The 21,517-nt window shown below is 50.8% G+C and overlaps 1 protein-coding gene across 1 annotated transcript; it reads left to right on the top strand.

Moving 5' to 3' along the window:
• The first annotated feature begins 1,495 nt into the window (after window positions 1-1,495).
• On the top strand, window positions 1,496-20,822 carry PAX6 (paired box 6). The gene is given in 16 exon segments (XM_063160554.1): window positions 1,496-1,658; window positions 1,763-1,905; window positions 5,187-5,263; window positions 5,657-5,711; window positions 7,657-7,760; window positions 7,763-7,780; window positions 8,228-8,358; window positions 9,284-9,325; window positions 9,419-9,634; window positions 10,183-10,348; window positions 14,852-15,010; window positions 15,791-15,873; window positions 16,126-16,276; window positions 16,406-16,521; window positions 18,668-18,818; window positions 19,713-20,822. Coding segments are annotated over 14 exon segments (1,527 nt in total). The 5' UTR covers window positions 1,496-1,658; window positions 1,763-1,905; window positions 5,187-5,214; the 3' UTR covers window positions 19,799-20,822.
• The last annotated feature ends 695 nt before the right edge of the window (window positions 20,823-21,517 follow it).

The raw sequence follows: 21,517 nt of genomic DNA, 5'->3' as shown, positions 1-21,517 counted from the left end.
GAGCCCATTTTGTGCTATTAGGGAGCGGTGGCAGCTTCTCGGCGGGACAGGGGATGACAGTGCATGACGGCCGAGCAGCCCATTATCCCGCTCCCATTGAGGCGCCCTTTCACTCACATGCAAACTCCTTGGCAGAGTCGTTTGTCTCCTCATTGTACTTTATTTAAGAATGCAATGGTTGTCAGGGCTCTTATTCAATTTCAAGATACTTTATTGATGAGCTTTGACTTTTAGCACTTTTCACATGTCAAGAGAAGTCAAGTGTATGCGGCTACGACTTCATTTTATGCTTTGCGCGTTCATACTCTCCACTTTCCGCGGTGGCTCTTGGAATTTCTTTTTCCTGTCTCTTCTCCTTCTTCCCTTTCTTTTCCCCGAGGCTTTTTTCTTTCTTTCTTTCTTTTTTTATTGTTTTTCCCGATGCAGACCCCCCTTCCCCCTCCCCGCGGCCCACTCGCCATAACCGATTGGGACACCCTGAGCTCGGACTGGTGCTCCCAGTGTAACCTTAAATGCATGCGCTGAGGGGTTGCTTTAGAGTTTACTGAGGTGTGTCTTAATAGTCCGGCATTCAACAAATGTACTTGTGGTGTGTGGTCAGAGCAGCAAAGTCATTTACTTACTTTCCCCCTCGAGTTTCTGGCAGCCAGTGAAGGGGGTTCCTTGCAAAAGGAGAGGGAAGGAGGGGGGAAGCCTCTTCGGACGGGCACAAAGCGGCAGCACTGCCCAGCGCCCGGCTCTGCCTTTCTCCAACTCCGCCGTGGGATCTTTCTATTAAAAAAAAAAAAAAAAAAAAAATCAGCCCGGCAGCCCTTTAGTCAACAAATGGCACGTGGGAGAAGTTGGTGAGTGTTTGGTAAAGGACTCTTCAGGGCCTTTCACAAGAGCCCTCAATACACAAAGTAAATGGTGTATTTGCTCTGCTCTTTCCCGGCCGGGCTGAGCCTCCCTCTCCCAGCGCCGGGAGCCGCGCAAGGAGCGCCGCGGCCTCGGCCAGCCCCGCGCACCTTCGCCCGCGCCCAAAACATTTATGCCTTTACAATTTCACTGCTAAAGGTACAAACACCCCTTATATCCCATCGCCGGACTGTTTAAATGCAAATTGATCTCATCCCCCCCCGTCCCCACCGCCTCTCCTCCGCCATCAGCACCGCGGCCCCATCCCCCAGCCCGACCTGAGGACGCGGCTGGGAGCGGAGCGGGAACGGCGGAGCGGAGCGGAGCGGGAACGGTGGAGCGGAGCGGGAACAGCGGAGCGGGGCCGGGCGGGCCCGGGGAGCGGCGCGGGCTGCGGGCGGCGGCGGCGGCGGCGCCGGGCCCTGCGCATTCATATTCAAACGCCTGGGCCAATTGGGCCGGGGCGGGCGGCGGCGGCCAATGGGCGGCGGGGAGGCGCTGGCGGCGCTTTGCATACGGCGATATCGGGTGGGAGCGGGCGGGCGGCGTTTGCACGGTGCCGAGTGATTAGTGGGTTTGAACCGCCGGCCCCGGCTCCGCCGCATTTCCCGCTCGGGTCCCGGCGCAGGGAGGAAGTGTTTTGCTGGAAGATGATGACAGAGGTCAGGCTTCACTAATGGGCCAGTGAAGAGCAGTGGAGGCGAGGCAGAGACCAAGGCACACGCACATTAATACACTTGAACCATCACCAATCAGCATAGGTGTGCTCTGCCTCTCTCTCCCCACTTCACTCACACACTCTTTTATCTCTCGCTCTCCAGTCACTGACAGCCCATTTTATTGTCAATCTCTGTCTCCTTCCCAGGAATTCAAGATCACACAACCAGCAGCTTCAGTGGAGAAAAACTATTTTGCTGGCAACTCTTTTTAAAGCACCATCATTTCAAATCAGTGCGCTCTTAAACTATTGACAGGAGCTTTGACAACAAGACAGGATGCCTCATAAAGGTGAGTCTGTTCGTTTATTCTCTCAACTTCTCCCTCCTCGCATTTTAATATTTAGGCAGGGCTCTCTCTCTCACCCCTCCTCTCTCTCTCTCTCTCTGTCTCTCATATTCCCATTTGCATTCCGGAGAGCTTCCCAGGGAACTTTCCAGCCCAGGAGCTCACAAACTTTCTGCCTTTCACATAAGCCCGTGTCCTCTGGAAAAGCTAAAGCATCTGACTCGGGAAACCAATGCCAACACCAGCAGCAGCAATTCATTCCCACGCAGCGCTTGCTGCTCAGGGAAACCAGCAGCGCCGGTGTCTGCGGTGCCGCTGCTGCCCGTGCCCGGCTGCTCGGGAGCCGGGCTGGGCTCCGGCCCCACGCCACGCAGCGTGGGAGGGAGGGAGAGAAGGAGAGAGAGGGAGAGGAGGGAGGGAAGCGGCGCCTCGCTGCCCCCGGGGCGGCCCCGACTTCTGCTTTGTGCTCTGCGTTAGGGAAGGCTCGCTCCTGACGGTGGAGAAAAACACAGGGAGAGCGGCCGGGAGAGTTGCGTGGGGAGGGAAGAAAAAAAAAATTAAAAAAAGGAACCCATATCCTAGGCCAAGTCAGCTCCCAGGCGCGGTACAGGCGGGGAGCTGAGCGGAGCTGAAGGGCTGTCAGCTTTAATCAGCCACCCGGCGATCTTCCCAACTTGTCCCCAGTGCCGGCAACTTTCCCAGCTCCGGCGCGGAGAGCCCGCACCGAGCCCCGCCGGGCGCCCCGTCCTGCCCCGCACCGGGCTCGCCCTGCTCCCGCTCTGGGGAATTATTTTTGCTCCCTTTTTCAATCCAAATGCTTTAATTTATTGTTATTTTTTAAATTATAAAACCCCTTAACACCTTTTATTTCTACAAAACCCTCTTTGATCCAATCCCTCTCTACAGCAAAGCTTTTTTTTACAACTTTCAAGAATTTATAAACTCTTCGCCATGCAAGAAAAAAAAAAATTGCTCCAGCGAAGCGCAGCAATAAACTTGATTCCATTTTCCCTCGCAAGTGCAATTGCAAAAAAAAAAAAAAAAAAAAAAAAAAAAATCTGAGTTTGAATTTAACCTTGCAACGCTTTGCACGGAGGGTTTACATGGGCACGCAGAGCAGGAATAAATTCTGGAAAGTTTAAAAACAAACTTTCTCGAATGATTCAATGTACCTGGCAGAGGTTGTTTTGGAAAACGAAAACAATGTACTAGAGAAGAAAAGTGAGTGCATCTTCCCCATCTTAGGGGCATAAATTAATAAAAGTGGCCCTTGACAATAAATGTTTATAGCTGCTGACCTTCACCAGCAACTCACCGCAAACCGATTCGTTTTTACCTTTTTCGCGTTTGCCCCGGGAAGGCGAAACTTTGCCCTTAACGCCTAGACACGGTTTCACCGGGAGAGGGGGGAAGAAATGCTCTCTGCCATGAGATTATGCCAAGATTTCCAGATTAAACCCCGAGCTGCGGATTAGGCCCGGCCTATTAGGACACGGCAAATCGCACCGGGGCTCCGGGGCTGCCGCGGGAGGAGCCGGTGCCTCGCTGGCCGTGCGGGGCCTGCCCGGGGCCGCTGCTGGAGGCGGTGGCGAGCAAACACACGCAGCTCCTCGCCCCTCTTACCTTGCTGCAGACCTCGGTTACCCTCTCCCTCTATTCTAAACCGCTCTCGGCTGTGTTTGGGTTTGTTTTGTTCGGCGGCTTTTTATTTTTGTCTCCCCCCGGTTCTTTTCTCTCAAACCCTCTCGGTGTCATTGGCGAGGTGCGTGCGGGCAGGGCTGGGAGCTGCAAGTTTTGCCGCTGCCTTTTGGGATGGCTCCTCTGGCCCCGTAGGCCCCGCGTTTGGGATTTTTGCGTGAAATGCGGGGGAAAATGGTGTGTGGGGCGGTGGGTTCGCCGCTCGGTGTGTGCCCGTGCAGACGTGTTCGGTGTGTTAAAGGGATGGCTCCGCGCTCAGCTCGGCTGAAGGAGATATCCCCGCGTCTCCTCTGGAGTGAGCAGCGAAGCTTGCTCTGCTGCTAATCAGGTAGCTCTCCAAAGAGCAGTAAATATTTACCAGCTAAAGTCTTCACGCTGCGAGAAAGTGCTTGTTTGATGTTTATTTTTATGGATTTGAGATTACTAAAAGCTACTTAATAAATTATACCGTGGCTGGTCCTGAATGGGGAAACGTGCCTCTTTGATTTCTCCATCATATGCAGGAAGAGTAAAATTAATATTCATTATAGGCGCAAAAGAAAGAGAATGAGTATTTTTAGGCGAAAAAAAAGGGAGAGAAAATGAAGGCTGCGACTATTTCATTATTTTACCTCCTTTTTTTTTAGCAACCCCCTTGAATGGGCTCTTTATTGTAATTGTCCCTCCCCAATTGAGCACCCCACTGAGCTGTTGTATCTTTTTACAACCCCTAACAACTCGCACCAGTAACACAATTACCGCCAGATATTTATAACGAGAAATTACTTTTCCATTTTCACCCGCGACGATTTCAAATAAATACGCGGGGACGCATAAATAAATAAATAAGTGGGCCGGGGGCTGGCAGCGGGAGGGGGTGGGAGAGGGAAGGAAGGAAGAAGGAAGGTGGCGAGAGGAGGAGAGAGGGAGCAGTGGAAGTAGGGAGGGAGGGAGGGAGGGAGCGGGGGGGAAGGCGCTGGGGACTGTCCAGGCGCTGGGTCAAGGCAGGCACTAATGAAGGGAGAAGGGGCTTGTTTCTCTGCTCTTTGTAACTTGGAGGGTTGTTGGTCCGTTGAGTTGGGAAGCTGCGCGGCCGGTTAAGGAGCCTGGGTTTCTGCACTCGGGGTTTGGGTAGAGGAGCAGAATGGAGGCCATTGTTCGCTTTCTGTAGGCTTTGTTTAACAGTTCTCACCCCCTCCTGTTCTTACTTTTTAAGGCAGTGAGGCGAGGTAGACAGCGTGTGTCACAGTACAGTGAAAAAGGGGAAGATCTAAAGACCAAAAAAGAAGTTAATCACAAGACGGGGAGTTTGGGGGAGAAAAAGTTGCGAGCGCCGCGCGGAAAGGGGGAGAGGAAAAAAAAAAAAAACAAAAAAACCAAAACCAAACCAAAACAAACAAACAAAAAAAAATCGAAAAAAACCAAAACAAAACAACCAAAGTCGAGGAAATACCCGGAGGTAAAAATGGAGCCCCGCTCGCAGCACGCAGGGCAGCGGCGGAAGGTTCCCCCCGCCGTGTCCCCCCCGCGCAGCGCCCGCGCAGCGCCCGCGCACCTTCCCGGCGCCGCTGCACGCTTCTTAATGTACTTCTTCTGCTTTGTCCTAGAGGGAAGACTTTAACTAGTGACACGCAGATGTGCGAGTCCCTAAATTGTATGAGAGGACAGTCCACCCCGCTTTCAGGCAAGTTTTAAAACATGACTTCGGACTCTCTTTGTGATTGTTGTCGCTCCACTTAATACACCACCTCAGCGAAGAGCTCTAACGACGAGGCAGTACGCCACCTGCATGCAATTAAAACGAGAAACCACTTGGCGGGCTGCTTTTCTTAAATATTTTTCCCCCTGCGAGTTAGGGATACATATGAACTTTTTTTTTCTTTTTTTTTTTTCTTTTTTCTTTTTTTTTTCTTATTTTGCCTTGAGGTATTAAAGCCCCCAAATCCCTAAACGAACCGGGGGCGGGAGGGGGAAGATGCCTAAGGATAACAAAGTTATCCGGTGCGATGTTAGCCTCTCTGCAGCTTAACCCGTGTGCATTGCCTGCCCTGATTAACGCCTATTTTGTCACTGCTAGACTGCTATAGGCGACCCCCGTGGGATTCTGCTCTCTCAGCCCACCATGCAGAACAGTAAGTGACTGCGGGCAGCGCAGCGGGCGGAGGGCTCCGGCCGGGCCGGGTTGGGAGGCGGCTCCGCGGGCAGCGGGGCCGTGCGCGCCCGCCCCGTCGGGGCTCGGGTACCCCGGGGGCGGCGGGGCCGGGCCCGGCAGCGCTGTCACGGCTCTGGGGCCGCCGCGCCAGGCCCAGCACCTGCCCGCATCCCTGCCTTGGCTGCCCTGCGAGCTGGGCAGGAAAAAGCCGCTCCGCGTTAGGTGCGGCTCCTCGCCACCTTTGGGTTTGCGCGCTTCCCGATGTCTCTGTGGCTTGTTAATTTTTGGGGGTTTTTTGGGGGGTGGGGGCTTTTTGTGTTGTTGTTGTTGTGGTTGCTGTTGTTGTTTAGGACCTCGTGGGTAGGCCTGTGTGCCTCTCAGAGGGGACAGCGCGGGCACCGAGCCGGGTGTGGTGGCCGGGAGAAGCGGCTGCTCTTTGCGCGGGGCTCGGAGGGGCTGCCGGGCAGGTCCCAGCCGCTCCGGGCTAGGCCTCGTCTCCTCGGGACGCGGATCCTCCGCGGGGTGGGCTCCGCGCCCCGCGGGCCCTCTGGTTCTGCGCGCGTAGCGGCGGCGAGGAGCGCAGGTCGGGCTGCGCGGCCCTTGCGCGGAGCGCGGAGCTCCTCTGGACCCTGACAGGGGACGCGTGGCTCCGGGACCCCTTCATCATCCCACCCTGAAACCCATTAATAAGTCGTGCATCCGGAAAAGCAGAGGTTTTAGGGATTTCTCAGACATCCCTTGAGTAAAGCGCTTTTTTTTTTCTCTTTTCCCTTTATTTATTTTTTTTTTAAATTTGGTCTGCTTCGACGTTACTTTGTGGCGGTTTTGCCCTTATTTATCTGCCGGGGCTGCTGCGTGCGTGTGCGTGCGATGCAATTTCATTTATCCCGAGCCAAAACGGAGCCCGGGCAGCCCGGGAGGGTTTTACCTGCGCCTCGCAAGGACGGCGGCCGCTGCCCTTGGCCGTGGCGTGCCGAGGGTTTATGGTAATGGGGGATGCCTTCACTCTGCCGTTTGGGATCGCCACTGCAAAACGCAGAAAAGATATCATTCGGGTGAAGCCTTTATTTTGTTTAAAGGTCGCGGCGGGCTCTTCAGGCTTTGTGTTAATAACTCCTGGGTGTATATGGTGCAGAGCATCCAAATTGACACCATATGTTTTCCTATTAGATGACTAGCAATAGAATACAAGGCGCATAATCATTGCCACTGGGCGAGATCTACACCGCTCTCCAGGGAAATTATATAATGATTAAGGCTTAACCTTTTAAGTGAAACTTTGATTTTGCTTTCCCCGCTGCCTTTTTTTTTTTTTTTTTTTATGTCGGCGAGGGTCTCCCCCGCACGAATTCGCGGGGATCAGGGGCTGAGAGCACAGGGGGGGAGCAGCCGCGGGACTGCGCCCCCGGGCGCGCATCATCCCGCCCCGGGAGAGAGGGAGGGAGGGATGGAGGGATGGATGCGGGATGCTGGGAAGCGCAGGTCGCAGCTCCGGCCGCGCTGCTGGGCCGGGGCGGCAAATTCCCCAGCCCCGATGTCACTTCGAATCCATTGCGCGGGGAGCGCGCCCCCTCGGTGTGTCCGCGCAGAGCCCCCGGCTACCGCGAACCGCAGCCTCCCTCGGAGGGAGAGCGAGTAGAGTTCAATCTAGTCTGAGTGATATCCAAATGCGGACAGAAAGGGTCGTTTTATCATGCTACTATTTGTCGTGACGATGCAATTTTCAAAAGCAGAGTACTGTCATAAAGTGACACGCCTGCCACAAGTGCTCCAACTGATCTTTTCAATTAGCCTTCCATGCATGATCCGGGGCGACTTCCGCCTATTTCCAGAAATTAAGCTCAAACTTGACGTGCAGCTAGTTTTATTTTAAAGACAAATGTCAGAGAGGCTCATCATATTTTCCCCCTCTTCTATATTTGGAGCTTATTTATTGCTAAGAAGCCTGGGCTCTTGGAGTCAATTTATCAGGAGGCTCCAAAGAGAGGAGAGCGGAGAGAGCGTAGAGCAGAGCTTCTCCAGGGAGACCCTCAAAGCCTGGAGCTTCAGGTTGGGCACTGGCGAGGCAGCCTCTCGCTTTGCTTTTGGCGAAGCGAGCTGCGGCTGTGCGGATGCAGGCAGGCTCGCTTGGGCTTGGGCTTTGGGCTTTTATTTTTTTTTTTCCGGCGGGGTGGAGGATTAAAAAAAAAAAAAAAAGAAAAAGAAAAAGGGAAAAAGGAAAAACGGCAATGCAGAGGAGCAACCCAAGGCGATCAGATCAGGAATATTTCTGGGCTTTCGGGTTGGGTTTAGGGGGTTTGTGGCTGCGGCGGGTTTCGCAGACGGGCAGCGCGCCGCGGCCGCGGTTTGGGAGGCGCGGAGGGCGAGGATGGCGGCGGGACCCGGCGGGGAGCGGCGGGCAGGGACGCGCTCGGTGCCGCCCCGGCGGGGGCTGCGCGGCTCGGGCACGGGCACGGGCAGCGCAGGGTGCTATGGTGGGCGCTGTGCTTCCCGCAGGTCACAGCGGCGTGAACCAGCTCGGCGGGGTGTTCGTCAACGGGAGGCCGCTGCCCGACTCCACGCGGCAGAAGATCGTGGAACTCGCTCACAGCGGCGCCCGGCCCTGCGACATCTCCCGGATCCTGCAGGTGAAGGCGGCGGCGCCCCCCGCGCTCCCACCGCTCCGTCCGCTCCGCTCCAGCGCCGCTGTGTCACCGCCGGGCGCTGCTGCGACCCCCCCACACCCACCCACCGCCACCACCACCACCCGCCTTCCAGCCTAATAAAGCGATCCATCCGCTCGGTTCTTGCTGCAAATAGACCTTCCGATGCGTATATATAGAGAGATATATATATGCCTTTTCAAGTATCGCAGTTTTTTCGCTTTTCGTTCCCCCTTATTTCCATCCGGTGATAACCTGCACTGTCGTTTACAGTTAGTTGGCTGTAATAAACTGAATTATACGGCTCGGCATAATTTCAGTTTCCTCTCCTTCCCTCCGTACCACCCCCCCCCCCCGTATTTACTTATGATTTTGTGATATCTGTATGCATTTGGCGTGGCTTACTCGTTTTGGTTTTTGGTTTTTTATTTTTTAATTTTTACCTTTTTTTTTTTTTCTTCCAAAAAGCAAAACAATACCTAAAAAAAAAAAAAAAAAAACCTAAAAAAAAAAGAAAGAGAGATAAAAGAACCCCATTCAAAGCCACGCCGTTTTAGCCCGGAATCTGTCCTTACGGACATTCCCGCAATCTGGCGCAGTTCAGGGGTATTTTGTAAATGTAGATCTTGAAAACCCTTCACTCACCCCTTTCCCCTCAAGTCCTTTGGCTAAGAGCAGTGAGAAGGATGGAGACTAGTCTGGTTTACCTATTGTTCGCATTTAAGGCGTGTTTTAACCTTGATACTAAGAGAATTACGTTTTGACCAGATGATTTTTTTTTTTCCTTCCAAATGTTTTTAAAGTATCACTTTTGTAGAGGCTAGGGCCACAAATGTAATTTTTTTTAAGAAAAAAAAAAGACTCTCTAAGTAAGTTCTCATACCATTTAAGGTATATTTTTGTGTTATAGACCCATGCAGATGCAAAAGTCCAAGTGCTGGACAATCAAAACGTAAGCTTGTCATTGTTTAATGCATACTTAAACAATTTTATTTTTGTCTTGAAATTATTAATAATGTGATTTTCTGTCCGCTTCCCTATCCAGGTGTCGAATGGATGTGTGAGTAAAATTTTGGGCAGGTATTACGAAACTGGCTCCATCAGACCCAGGGCAATCGGAGGTAGTAAACCGAGAGTAGCGACTCCAGAAGTTGTAAGCAAAATAGCGCAGTATAAACGAGAGTGCCCCTCCATCTTTGCGTGGGAGATTCGAGACAGATTACTATCAGAGGGGGTCTGTACCAACGATAATATACCCAGTGTAAGTTCATGAAAAAAACCTTCCTGTGTGCCGTGTACAATGCTGGGTAGCCATAGCGAGCCTCTGCTTCCTTTGTTTTGGTATCAGAAGAGAGGATAGCAGGTTCACATCATTTGCATGTGGCAGGGTCAGACGCATTTTTTCATACAGAATCTGACAAATGCCTTTAAGGAGGGGAAAAAAAAATAATAAAAAAAAAAACCAATATGCGGGTCACCCCTGTGCCTGGCGCCTCAGGACTGCAAGCATCAGTCGGAGCCATCACTCTGGTTTTGCAGGGTTGGGTTTGGGGCGCTTTTTTTTTTTCCCTTTTTTTTTTTTTTTTTTTTTTTTTCCCTTCTTCCCCCCCTCCCCCGTGGTTTGTTTGTTTGTTTGCACCGCCACCACCAGCAGTGAGCGAGCCAGGGCGGCGGGGACGGCTCAGGGAAGCCTTGACTTGCGCCCAGGTCGAGCCGCCCGCTGCGCGGGGGGACGCGGGGGTTGCGCGGGTGCCTGGCGGGGAGCGCGCTACCGCACTACCATTGCCTTTCCTGTCCTTTGCCTTCCAGGTGTCGTCGATAAACAGAGTCCTACGCAACCTGGCTAGCGAAAAGCAACAGATGGGTGCCGACGGGATGTACGACAAGCTAAGGATGCTGAACGGGCAGACGGGGACCTGGGGCACCCGGCCCGGCTGGTATCCCGGCACCTCGGTACCCGGGCAGCCCGCTCAAGGTAAGGCACAGCGCGGCGGCCGCTCCCCAGCCCGGGGCGGCTCGGTTCGGCTCGGTTCGGCGCAGATGGGTCCGCCTTGCCCCTGCCCCGGTGGGTGCGGAGCGGTGGGCGTCCCTCGGTGGGCAGGGGCAGCCCAGCAGCATCCGCGGTGCCGGCAGCCTGGCGGGATGCGGGGCTGAGCCTGAGCCTCGCCCATCGCCCGCTAATTGGGGCTGCCGCTCCCTGCCCGAGCCGGGGTCTCTCCCCAAAGCCGGGGCCATCGGGAGCTATCTCCGTAGGGCTGATTGTAATTCCTCCTCAATGGACCCGAAACAACTTTGTAAATATAGGAAACTGTTTATCCTGAAGATTAATAGGTATTTGTTGTAGGAATGACAAGGGGATAATATGAAGGATAATGGGATGTTACGTTACATACTTAAGATGGTTAATGGCTTCTTTTTGAATGCGGGCTCTGTTGAGGCTCGGCTCTCCCTGGCTCTGGTCATTCCTTTAGAAGAGGTGTCTATATACAACAACCTGCTTTTTGTTTTCACCCCGCAAGGAAAAAAAAATCGGTAACAGTGTGCGGAATATCTGGTACAAAGGATGTTTCTGTCACACGCAAGAATTTGTTATGGGAACAATTCTGTCGCTATGTAATTGCTCATTAGAGATCGTTTTGTTTCTCATTAAGGCGACATGAATAAGCGTCTAGTTGAAGGAGACAGCTGTAGAAATGTTCCACAGGAGACCTCTGGACACGATATGGCACCGCTTGCCAATTAGACATGTCAGTTTTAAGAGAAGAAAACAGTCTATGAAGGACACTAGAAAGATAGAGCGGAGCCCTCGCTTCCCCCCACCCCCGCTTCGGTGTTTTTTTGTTGTTCGGTTGCGGGGTTTTCTTTTGGCATTTTGTTGCGGGCCCGATGTCCACCCCAGGAGCCGGGGCCGCCCTGGCCTCGCCCTTACCTGCGGGGCCCGGCCGTGCCCGGTGCCGCAGCCGCGCTGCGGAGCGCGGAGCGGGGCAGCGCGCCCTCCCTCCGCGGCTCCCTCCGGCCAGCGAGCTCTTGGGCGTTTGTATTTATTTATCTGCCCTTAGGAAAGGCGCTCAAAAGGAGAAATGTCGGGCTCCCCGCCGCAGAGCGCTGCGCGGGTGCGGAGCGGGCGCACCTGGGCGGCAGAGCCCGCTGTGCCCGGGGTGGGACTTGCGGGGGCCGGGGGCTCTTTGGGGACCCTTCCGTGGCGCGGGGAGCAGCGCAGCTTCCGCGGGAGACCGCGGGAGCCCTGTCCGAAACCCGCGCATGAGGCAGGGCAGGGCTCGGGCCGCGGGTGTGCGAGGGGGAGGCAGGCAGGCACTTAAAACATCCGCACGGCGAAATTAAAATTAATAAAATGGATTTCCTCTGGAATATTCATGCTCCCTCTAATGTTTTTCCCTAGCCAGGGGTATGTTGCTGGATTTTAAGAGTCCATTACTCAAAAAGCATAAGGCGAGGTTAGGTCTCAGAGGGGTACAAATATGGTCTCAATCTGATAAACGCCATGCAGCAGTGAATAAAATAATGGATACATGAGGGCTGACAGAACAAAAAGAGACATCTCTATCCGGGAGAAATTCTCCAGTGATTTAGTGGTTTTAGGGATCACCGAGACACTGTTTCTTATCTTTTTTTCTCCCCTCCCTCTCTTATAAGACTAAAGCCTTCTATAGGATTTAGACACTTTCTCTTTCAACAGATGCTACAATGTTTTGATCCCGGCTCTATAGCTGAGAGGTGCTGCAATTGGTTTGCTATCTTTTTTTGCTTGTTTTCCGCCTCACTGATTAAGACACTAAGAAACTAAGGAATGATTTTATTTCCCAGCGTCTTTTTTTTTTCTTTTTTTTTTTCTTTTTTTTTTTTTTTTTTTTTTTTCAGGAAACAAATCCTATACCCAGCGTCAGATGGTCTGGCTATAGGATAATAGGGACGGACATTCACTTGCTTTCTTACGGATTAGGTCTGGAAGGTGGAACAGCCCTATTGAGATAGCTTCTTTTAGGGGCTTTTTAAAAAAAAAACAACCAAACAACCAAAACTCAAAGAAAAAAAAAAAAAAAAGAAAGAAAAGAAGGGGTGTGTGTCTAAAAAGAAGATATCTTAATTGTCTGGGATGGGGTTGGAAATGACCATAAGCGAGTTTAGGTGAGACTTTAGGCTGACCAAAAGATTTTTGGGGGGACCAGGTTGGAAATGACCATAAGCGAGTTTAGGTGAAACCTTAGGTTGGCTGAAAGATTTTTGGGGGGACGGTGTTGGAAATGATCATAAGCGAGTTTAGGTGAAACTTTACGTCGGCCGAATGATTTTGGGGGGATGGGGTTGGAAATGATCATAAGCGAGTTTAGGTGAGACGTTGGCCAAAAGATTTTTGGGGGGTCGGGAGGATTGGAAATGACCATAAACTGGTTTAGGTGAAACGTTAGATTGGCTGAAAGGGTCAGAAATGACCATAAGCGAGTTTAGGTGAAACCTTAGGTTGGCCGAAAGATTTTGGGGGAACAGGAGTGGAAATGACCATAAGCTGGTTTAGGTGAAACGTTAGATTGCCTGAATGGGTTAGAAATGACCATAAGCGAGTTTAGGCGAAACCTTAGGGTGGCCGAAAGATTTTTTGGGGGGACGGGGTTGGAAATGACCACAAGTGAGTTTGGGTGTAACTTTAGGTTGCCCGAAAGGCGTTGGGGAGCCGGGGGGCGCGCCGAGACGGGGTGGCGAATAAGCACAGCCTCAAAACTTTGCATCGGGGCCGCCCGTTTCGGGGGCTGCCTGGTGGGCGCCCCCCGTCCCCCTCCCGGCTCGGGGGGCCGCGTCCATCCCCCCGGGCGCCCCCCCGGCCCCGGGCGCTGCGGGCGCGGCCCGAGCGGACAGTGATGGATGAGGGCGGTGGCGGAGGTGAGCGCGGCCCCTCCGCGGGCGGGCGCGGCCCCCGGCGCTGCCACCCGCGCTTGGCAGGGCGCTGCCCCGCCGCGGCGGCCGTCCCCGGGCCCGGGGCTTTGTGTGCCCTGAAAAGCGGCTCCCCCCGCCCCCCCGCTATTCACCCGCCGCCGGCCGCCTCAATGGGGCTGCGGCCGCCCATATGGTGACCACGGCCGCTGAATCCCCGTGTTTAAATGGAGGAGAAAGTTCGGGTTTTAAAACATTTCAAAGTGGTTGAAAGGGTCCCACCAGATCCTGTCACAATTCCCCCCGAGCTTTGAAGACCGGGGCCATTGTTCGCCGATTATAAATGATATTACTTTAAAGTTGATTTCCCACAATATTTAAAGGATGTCGCGGGAGTGTCGCTATTTATTTTTGGCGTAACTTTTCAAGGGAATTAGCATAAGTAGCCCATGCGTCCCTCACCCCGGCTCCCTCTTTATGCGACATCAAAAACGCTTCGAAAAATATGCTTTGAAAGGAGAGGGAGAGCTCATTTAGGACAAGGACTTCTCTGCCTCGCCGGCAGGCTCCGTCCCTCCGGCCCCGGCGTTCGGGGGTGCCCGCCGAGCCCCCCAAGAGCAGCCGGCCCCGGGCCGCACCGCCCCTGCCCGGGAGCCCAGCACAATGAAACTTTCCCCTGTTTAATGGCAGAAATTGCATTAAAAGTGGTGGAAATGCCCTAATTAAAAATGTACCACTTAAATGATATGCCAAGCGCTCAGCTGCAGAACGGCGTATTTAGCTAGTTAGTGAACTCGCTACTATTTCTTTTAAAATTACATGTTAAAATTTTAAAAGAAATCTTACTTTTCTCTGGTGCAACACATTACAAAGAATGGACAGTCCTTTTATCTAAATATAAAATTCCATTTTCAGCAATTATAGCCTGTTCTTGGTGATGATATAATTACAGCTGTGCTCAGTAATAGGTGTCAAGGCAATGCACACTCATACAATAGTTGAATAAAACTGCAGAACAATGCAGGCACTTCTAAATTCACAACCTTTAAAATGAAATTGACTGTGCAGAATTCAAATAAAAACTGGATAAATATTTTTTAAAAAAGATTACAAGCTTGGTTTGGTTTCTTAATAGCATTTTCTGCAAACCTATCAACATCTAATTGATTAGATAGGAATTACTGATTATAGATAATCTGAAATACTGAACATCACTATTTTAAATATAGCAATAGGTAAATAAATGCAGCAGACGGAGGAGACCGCCATGGCACTCCAGCATGGATTCATGGAAAGAATCACTTTCAGGGGAAGGTATTTTTCTGCAGGTTTTATTCCAGAGGGAAAACAAAATGAAATTAAGACCAGGTGATGGTAATTCCTCATCTCCGATGTTTACGTAAGGCTGGAAACAGAAATGTTTCCGTGTTACCTGTGCCATTAGCGCCGCGTTGCTTTGATACCCGAGACATTTTCAAGGGAGGGTGTCAGCAAACATGGCTGAACTCGTTTCCAGTTGCATTATTTCCCTGATAGGGATCTTCAAACACGAGTACCTGCATTTCACTTTCCGACTCTCTCGGTTCCACAGATGGCTGTCCGCAACAGGAGGGAGGAGGGGAAAACACTAACTCCATCAGCTCTAATGGAGAAGACTCAGACGAGGCCCAAATGAGACTCCAGCTGAAAAGGAAGCTGCAGAGAAATAGGACATCCTTTACCCAAGAGCAAATCGAAGCCCTTGAGAAAGGTGAGTGACATTTTTCTATGGCTGAAGCAGGAGAGAAAACAAAATGTGCCCTGACTACATTACCAGCTGAATGTTACCACAGCCATTCCTGTGCCTTATATATATATATGTATATATTTAAACTCTGGGGCTCCCTCTGTGCTCTTTTATTCACAATTATTCATTGCTGGCCGTGGTGTGCCCTGCAAAGCTGTTACAATGGTTTTCAAAGGCGAGGTGTTCAGGGCGGGCATCCCACCGATGCTGCACCCCGGGATTCTCTCGGTGGGATAACTCTCCTCTCATCCTCTGTGCTGCCTTGCTGGGGAGGCGAGGGCAGACAGGGGGCTGGCAGAGCCCTCCACACCTGGCCCCACCTCACTGCCCATCCCCAGAGCCCGGGGCTGGGAGCAGGTGCCCTTTTCCCTGGCCGGCCTGGGCGCACCTCGCCCCTGACCCGCCGCGGAGCTTTGTCCTGGTTTTGCGCTGCTATCCGGCGACGTGCCATTTCGCTTCTTGGTGACAGGGTCACAGCTGCCTTGGGGACCCCCTCGGTGGAGGCAGAAGCCCTGGCTGCTTCTTGAGAGATGCAGCACTGCACCCAAGCCTGCCCATCCCCATGGCAATGCTCCCCAGCAGGCAAAGCGTCCTCCTCGCTAACGCACAGGCAGAAAGCTCAGCTTTGCCCTTACAGTGATGCTTCTTAGGAGCATTCAGAGCACAGGCAGTGCAGGAACAGCTCTGGTTTTACAGTCAGCCACATCAACTCTGCAGCTAATGCAAGAATATTTCCTTCTGCAGAATTTGAGAGGACCCACTATCCTGATGTGTTTGCAAGAGAGAGACTAGCTGCTAAAATAGACCTACCTGAAGCAAGGATACAGGTACTGATTTGCTCTGCAATTGTGACTATTATTATTTTTACTATTACTACTCTGATTTTGTTACTCCTGGCTTCTCAAAGCATGGGGCAAGCCACATTAATGATCAGATATTCGCCCATACCCCTCTTTCAGGAAAATAGCAGCAGCTGGCTTTGCTTTCCCCTGCTGCTTTGCTCTTGGGCTGCCTGGGGGAGGCCCTGTGCCTCTGTTCCTTGTAAGGTCACTCACATCTCTCAAATGCTGTGTTTCCAGGTGTGGTTTTCCAACAGAAGGGCCAAGTGGAGAAGGGAAGAGAAGCTGAGGAACCAGCGAAGACAAGCCAGCAACACTCCCAGCCACATTCCCATCAGTAGTAGTTTCAGCACAAGCGTTTACCAGCCGATCCCACAACCAACCACCCCCGGTAATGCCCCCAGCACACTCATCTCCATCCATCCATCCATCCTCTGGGCCAATGAGACTCTGAGGCTGTGCTGCCAGTTGTAATTGTGGTTAAACTAATGTGTCCATCTATCTGTCTATTCTATTATAGTTTCCTCTTTCACATCAGGTTCCATGTTGGGCAGGACGGACACGGCGCTCACGAACACGTACAGCGCGCTGCCGCCCATGCCCAGCTTCACCATGGCCAACAACCTGCCTATGCAAGTGAGTCCAGTGCCACGCCAGGGCACAGCACTCCCTGGGCACTCAGCAGCCCCTGGGCTGTGTGGGAGTGTGGGTGGGGACCCTTCCTCCGTGCCACGAGGGATTACAGACCAGACCCAAACCGTGCTGCAGGGAAAGCTGCACCCAACAACTCCCTTGGCATCTTTTCAGATGCTCTGTTTGGGGGAATGAGAAAGCAAAAGGGCGCTGAAAGATGTGGTGCTCAACAAGCACTTTTCTCAGGTTTCTAAAGAGAAAAGTCCTCAGATTTGCAAGGCAACAAATCTGGGATTAAAAAAAAAATGCTGTTGGGGGGGAAAAAATGTGGTTAACCTCTGGAACTTGCTGATGCCATATTGTGGAAATTGCTGCTTGAATAAGCTGCTGGAGGGATCCGACCTTCTGGATGTAGGTAACGTGGCAGAGGCACATTAGGAACACCTGAGAGAGGGAAGGATGTGATTAGCATCAGTGGTTATGCCAGCTAAGCCAGAATTGCAAGAGCTGTCAATCCTCATGCCTGAAAGCATTAGCTGATCACCAGCTGGGTTAGGAAGAAATCTATTCCTTTGGGGTCTGTTTCTATAGACCTTTCAGATGCAAAATTCCTCCTTTTTTAATGGTGGGGTTGGCCTAGGAAGGTGCTGGCCAATTACGGGAGTTTTACAGCTTTGTCTGAGGCGCACAGCATTGACCACTGCTAGAGACAGGCGAGCAGATTAGAGAGCCTGACTCCTTCGCTGCGGCAATTACCATGTTACTAATTGCTGGACCAAAATTAACCAAATAAAGTTAGAGTCTCGCAAGTCTGTGGAAAGAAGCGGCGCTGGCCGGGTCGCTGCTCCGTGACGCGCGAGGCCGGTGGCGCCGTCCCCGGCAGCAGGGCTGGCAGCAGATGACAAAAGATCAAAAGGCTGATCCAGGAGGGGACCCTTGGGAAAGCAGGAGGCCCCTGGTCCACCACTGGGCACCTGGGCAGGGACACAGCACGTGTGAGGCTGGCTGGAAAGCGCTGCCTGCGTGGTCAGCGTGGCAGGGCAGCCAGGCGGGTCGGAGGGATCTCTCTGTGGGTGCACGGAGCGTTGTGTGCTCTCCCAGAGCAAATGGGGCTCTCAGTGAGGGCTGCTGGTTTGTGGCAGGGGTGTGCAGGCGGGAAATGTGTGCAGATGTGTTGGGTCTGCTGTGCTCGGGGTGGGAATTACTCATCCTGCTTCCCATTCCCTGGCTGTGCTGGTCAGCACTCACCCGGCAGCCTGGAGGAGGAGAAGGCTCTGCTTGGTCCCTCCCCAGCACTGTGCCATCCCTCAGCCCCTGGCCCAGCTGCTGTCCCCCCTGGCACATTGGGGTTTAGGGCTTGGAGTTGAGGTAAATGGAGATGTCTGTTCTGGGATGCTGCTGGCACAGGTTTGGGGTGGCGGATGGGGATCAGTGATGGGGATGGATGCACATGTGTGTGTGGGGTTGGGGGATTCCCCTGCTGAGCCTTGGTTCCCCCAGCCCCACGCATGGTCTGTGTGTATGTGCCCCACGCTGGCAGATGCAGGACCAGCCTCTGAGCCTCAGTGGCGTGGCTTTAGTTACAGCACCAAGTGTGAGGTGACTAAAATGTTAATGACATTTTATTTACAGCACCAAGTGTGAGGTAACTAAAATGTTAATTACATTTTATTTACAGCACCAAGTGTGAGGTAACTAAAATGCTAGTTACATTTTATTGACAGCACCAAGCGTGAGGTAACTAAAATATTAGTTTTGTTTTAGTTGCAACACCAAGTAGGAGGTAAGATGCTGGCCCTGTCTCTAGCTGCAAGTGGTAGGAGACATTTTCCAAAAGGAAGATGGGTATAAAGCAGGGCAACACTCAGGTTTAGGGATGTAACACCTCCATCAGCATCTGGATGTAGGGATGTGCTCGCCAAGCACATCTGAAAAAGCTTCAGTAACTGTCCATATTGGTTTTTAGCCCAAAAGCCTCCCTGAAGGGCCTGCTTTGTTTGTCTCCTAAATAGGTCTTTACACTGGGGTGCCTGAATTTGAAACGTGAAGCTGATTTTTTGCTGTCTGAGGGCTGGCACGTCCATGCCCAAGGGTGTGATGCTGCCCTCAGCTGCAGGGCCACTCACCACGTTGTGCTTTGCCCCCACAGCCCCCGGTGCCCAGCCAGACCTCCTCCTACTCCTGCATGCTGCCCACCAGTCCATCGGTGAATGGACGGAGCTATGATACATACACCCCTCCTCACATGCAGACACACATGAACAGCCAGCCCATGGGCACCTCTGGCACCACTTCCACAGGTGAGTGACCTCCCTGCTCCCCCAGCCTCCCTGCCAGCCCGCCTTGTCTGCTCCAGCCATCAGAATTCACTGCATTGGCTGTGAGACGTCTCTCCCCATCGCTTGGGGAGCTCTCTCTGCTGGGATTTGTTGCTGCCACTCCAGGCAGAAGATGAATATATATAACCTTGCAAACTAGAGCAAAAAAAAAAAAAATTCTGATTTTTAAGCTGCTTCTTGGAGGGCTAGATGGAAAGAAAGCTGATTAACAGAGGTGGTGTGGAAATAGCAGGACAGAGGCAAGCTCTCCAGTGAGCCCCCCCATCCCTCAAAATCTTTCCTGTATAATTAAATTCTAAATCAGCATTTGTTTCAGCATTAAATTGCAGCAGAGGTATCCACAGTGTTGAGGTTAAGTGTATGTGAAACTGTTTGCAGTACTGGGCACATTTTTACCGTGTCTGTGTCAGATGTTATTTATTGCTAAAGGTTTGAAGTTATCAAAGAGGCAGGGAACCTGTAGAAATATTAGCCCATGCATAAAAAAGGCAAATCAGGGTAAAAAGGGGCAAGTGTTAGCAGAAACAGGAGCAATCCAGGCACTTTTTAAAAGAATAGAACTGTTCTGTGTATTTTGGGCTGAATTCTCAACTGATACAAATGAGCAGAGGCTCTGGCATTTATCTCAAAGCGTGAAAGTTTATTTATAATATCAATCAGTGAGATTGGCATAATTTCTAAAATATATACACCCCCAACCCCTGGTTCCACAGGCTGGTAGATGGTGAGACTTGATGTTTGCTGGAATAATTTTATGTTTACTGGAATACAAGCTCAAATCTGTGAAACCGTAAAGCAAAAATCGTGCTATGTATAGAAAAAACTAAAATATCCATTTTCCCTCCCAATTTTCAGGTCTCATTTCCCCTGGAGTGTCAGTTCCAGTTCAAGTTCCTGGCAGTGAACCTGATATGTCTCAATACTGGCCAAGATTACAGTAAAACATGTGTTAATTCCGTAAATGACTATATGGACAACAGTTGGATGTTCAGCAGTATTTTATAAAGGAAGAATGGCTCTCAGAGTACTTCTGTACTGCAACTGTGCCCTATGCTGTAACACATGGAAAAGACTTTCACATGGACCTTTGTACACTGAAGGCATTATATCAGTTGGAACAAATCTTCATTTTGGTATCCAAACTTTTATTCATTTTGGTGTATTATTTGTAAATGGGCATTTGTATGTTATAATGAAAAAACAAAAAAAGAACAATGTAGACTGGATGGATGTTTGATCTGTGTTGGTCATGAAGTTGTTTAAAAAAAAAAAAAAGAAAAGGAAAAAAAAAAAAAGAAGCCATGATCAACAAGCTTTGCCACGAATTTAAGAGTTTTATCAAGATATATCGAATACTTCTACCAATCTGTTCATAGATTATGGATTGACGTTCCAAGTTTGTATCATTCCATTGCATATAACTGAACCTGGAACAACACGCACTAGATTTATGTAAGAAAAGTATCTGTTGGTATTTCCAAAGGTTGTTAACGGCTGAAGCTATGTGCAAACAGGGGTTAAGAGAGAGCTGCCATGAAGAAAAGAGTTTGATAGATAAAAGGTAGATTGTGTCTTCGATATAATCCGATTTGTTTTATGTCGAAATGTAAGTATTTGTCTTCCCTAGAAATCTCCCAGAATGATTTCTATAATAAAGTTAATTTCATTTATATTTGACAAGAATATTCTATAGATGTTTTATACACATTTTCATGCATCATACGTTTCATTTTTGGTCGGCAAGAGTTAATTGTTCTTAGATATAGTTGTACTACTGTTCACAGTCCAATCATCTTTGTGCATCTAGAATTCATTCCTAATCAATTAAAAGTGCTTGCAAGAGTTTTAAACTTAAGTGTTTTGAAGTTGTTCACAACTACATATCAAGATTAACCATTGTTGATTGTAAAAACCATGCCAAAGCCTTTGTATTTCCTTTATTATACTATTTTCTTTTTAACCTTATAGTGTGGTGTTGCAAATTTTGTTACTGTGCTAGGTTAACCTCATTAAGCTTTATTTTGATTTTATTTTCAGTTTTCAGTAAGGAGGGGCTCTTAAGGAACACTTTATAGAGTTTCAGCCCTTCCACCAGCCTGTAATTTGGGCTAACAAAAAGAAGACAACCTTAAGTTTAATTTCGATTTTATTTTCAGTAAGGAGAGGTTCTGAAGGAACACTTTTACAGACTTTCAGCCTGTAACTTGGGTTAGCAAAAAGATAGGTTCATGTATCTAACTGTTTATTTAGCTGGGGTTTCTGGGGATGCTCTAAATGAACTCCAGAACCCAGCAGAATTTCCAGAGGGGATTTGCACCATGCCAGGCCTGTGTCTGTCTGTCCCCGTTGTACCTAAAGGACGCAGGGACACACGTACACCCAGATGTACACCCCCCACTCCTAAAAATTGGTTTTGTTAGGATGCTTGAAAGGGGGAAAAAAACAACCCAGCTGCGTTTTTAACAGGCTCTTTGGGAGAGTGAATGCCATCCCTTTATATTGCCACACAGCACAATCTTAGTGTAATTTTCCATTGAACTTGTAACCTGGTTAATACCTCAATGCGCTTTGTGTGAGGGTTGTTAGTGTGGGCGTGGGTGGAGAGCTGCATGTCAAGGAATAATGAGAGAAGACAAATCAACAGGCAACAACAATGCGAG

This window comes from Melospiza melodia, chromosome 6 (assembly GCF_035770615.1).
Source record: "Melospiza melodia melodia isolate bMelMel2 chromosome 6, bMelMel2.pri, whole genome shotgun sequence".
In the NCBI taxonomy this organism is placed as follows: domain Eukaryota; kingdom Metazoa; phylum Chordata; class Aves; order Passeriformes; family Passerellidae; genus Melospiza; species Melospiza melodia.
Note: the sequence above shows the minus strand (reverse complement) of the source record. Positions and strands in the feature narration are given on the sequence as shown.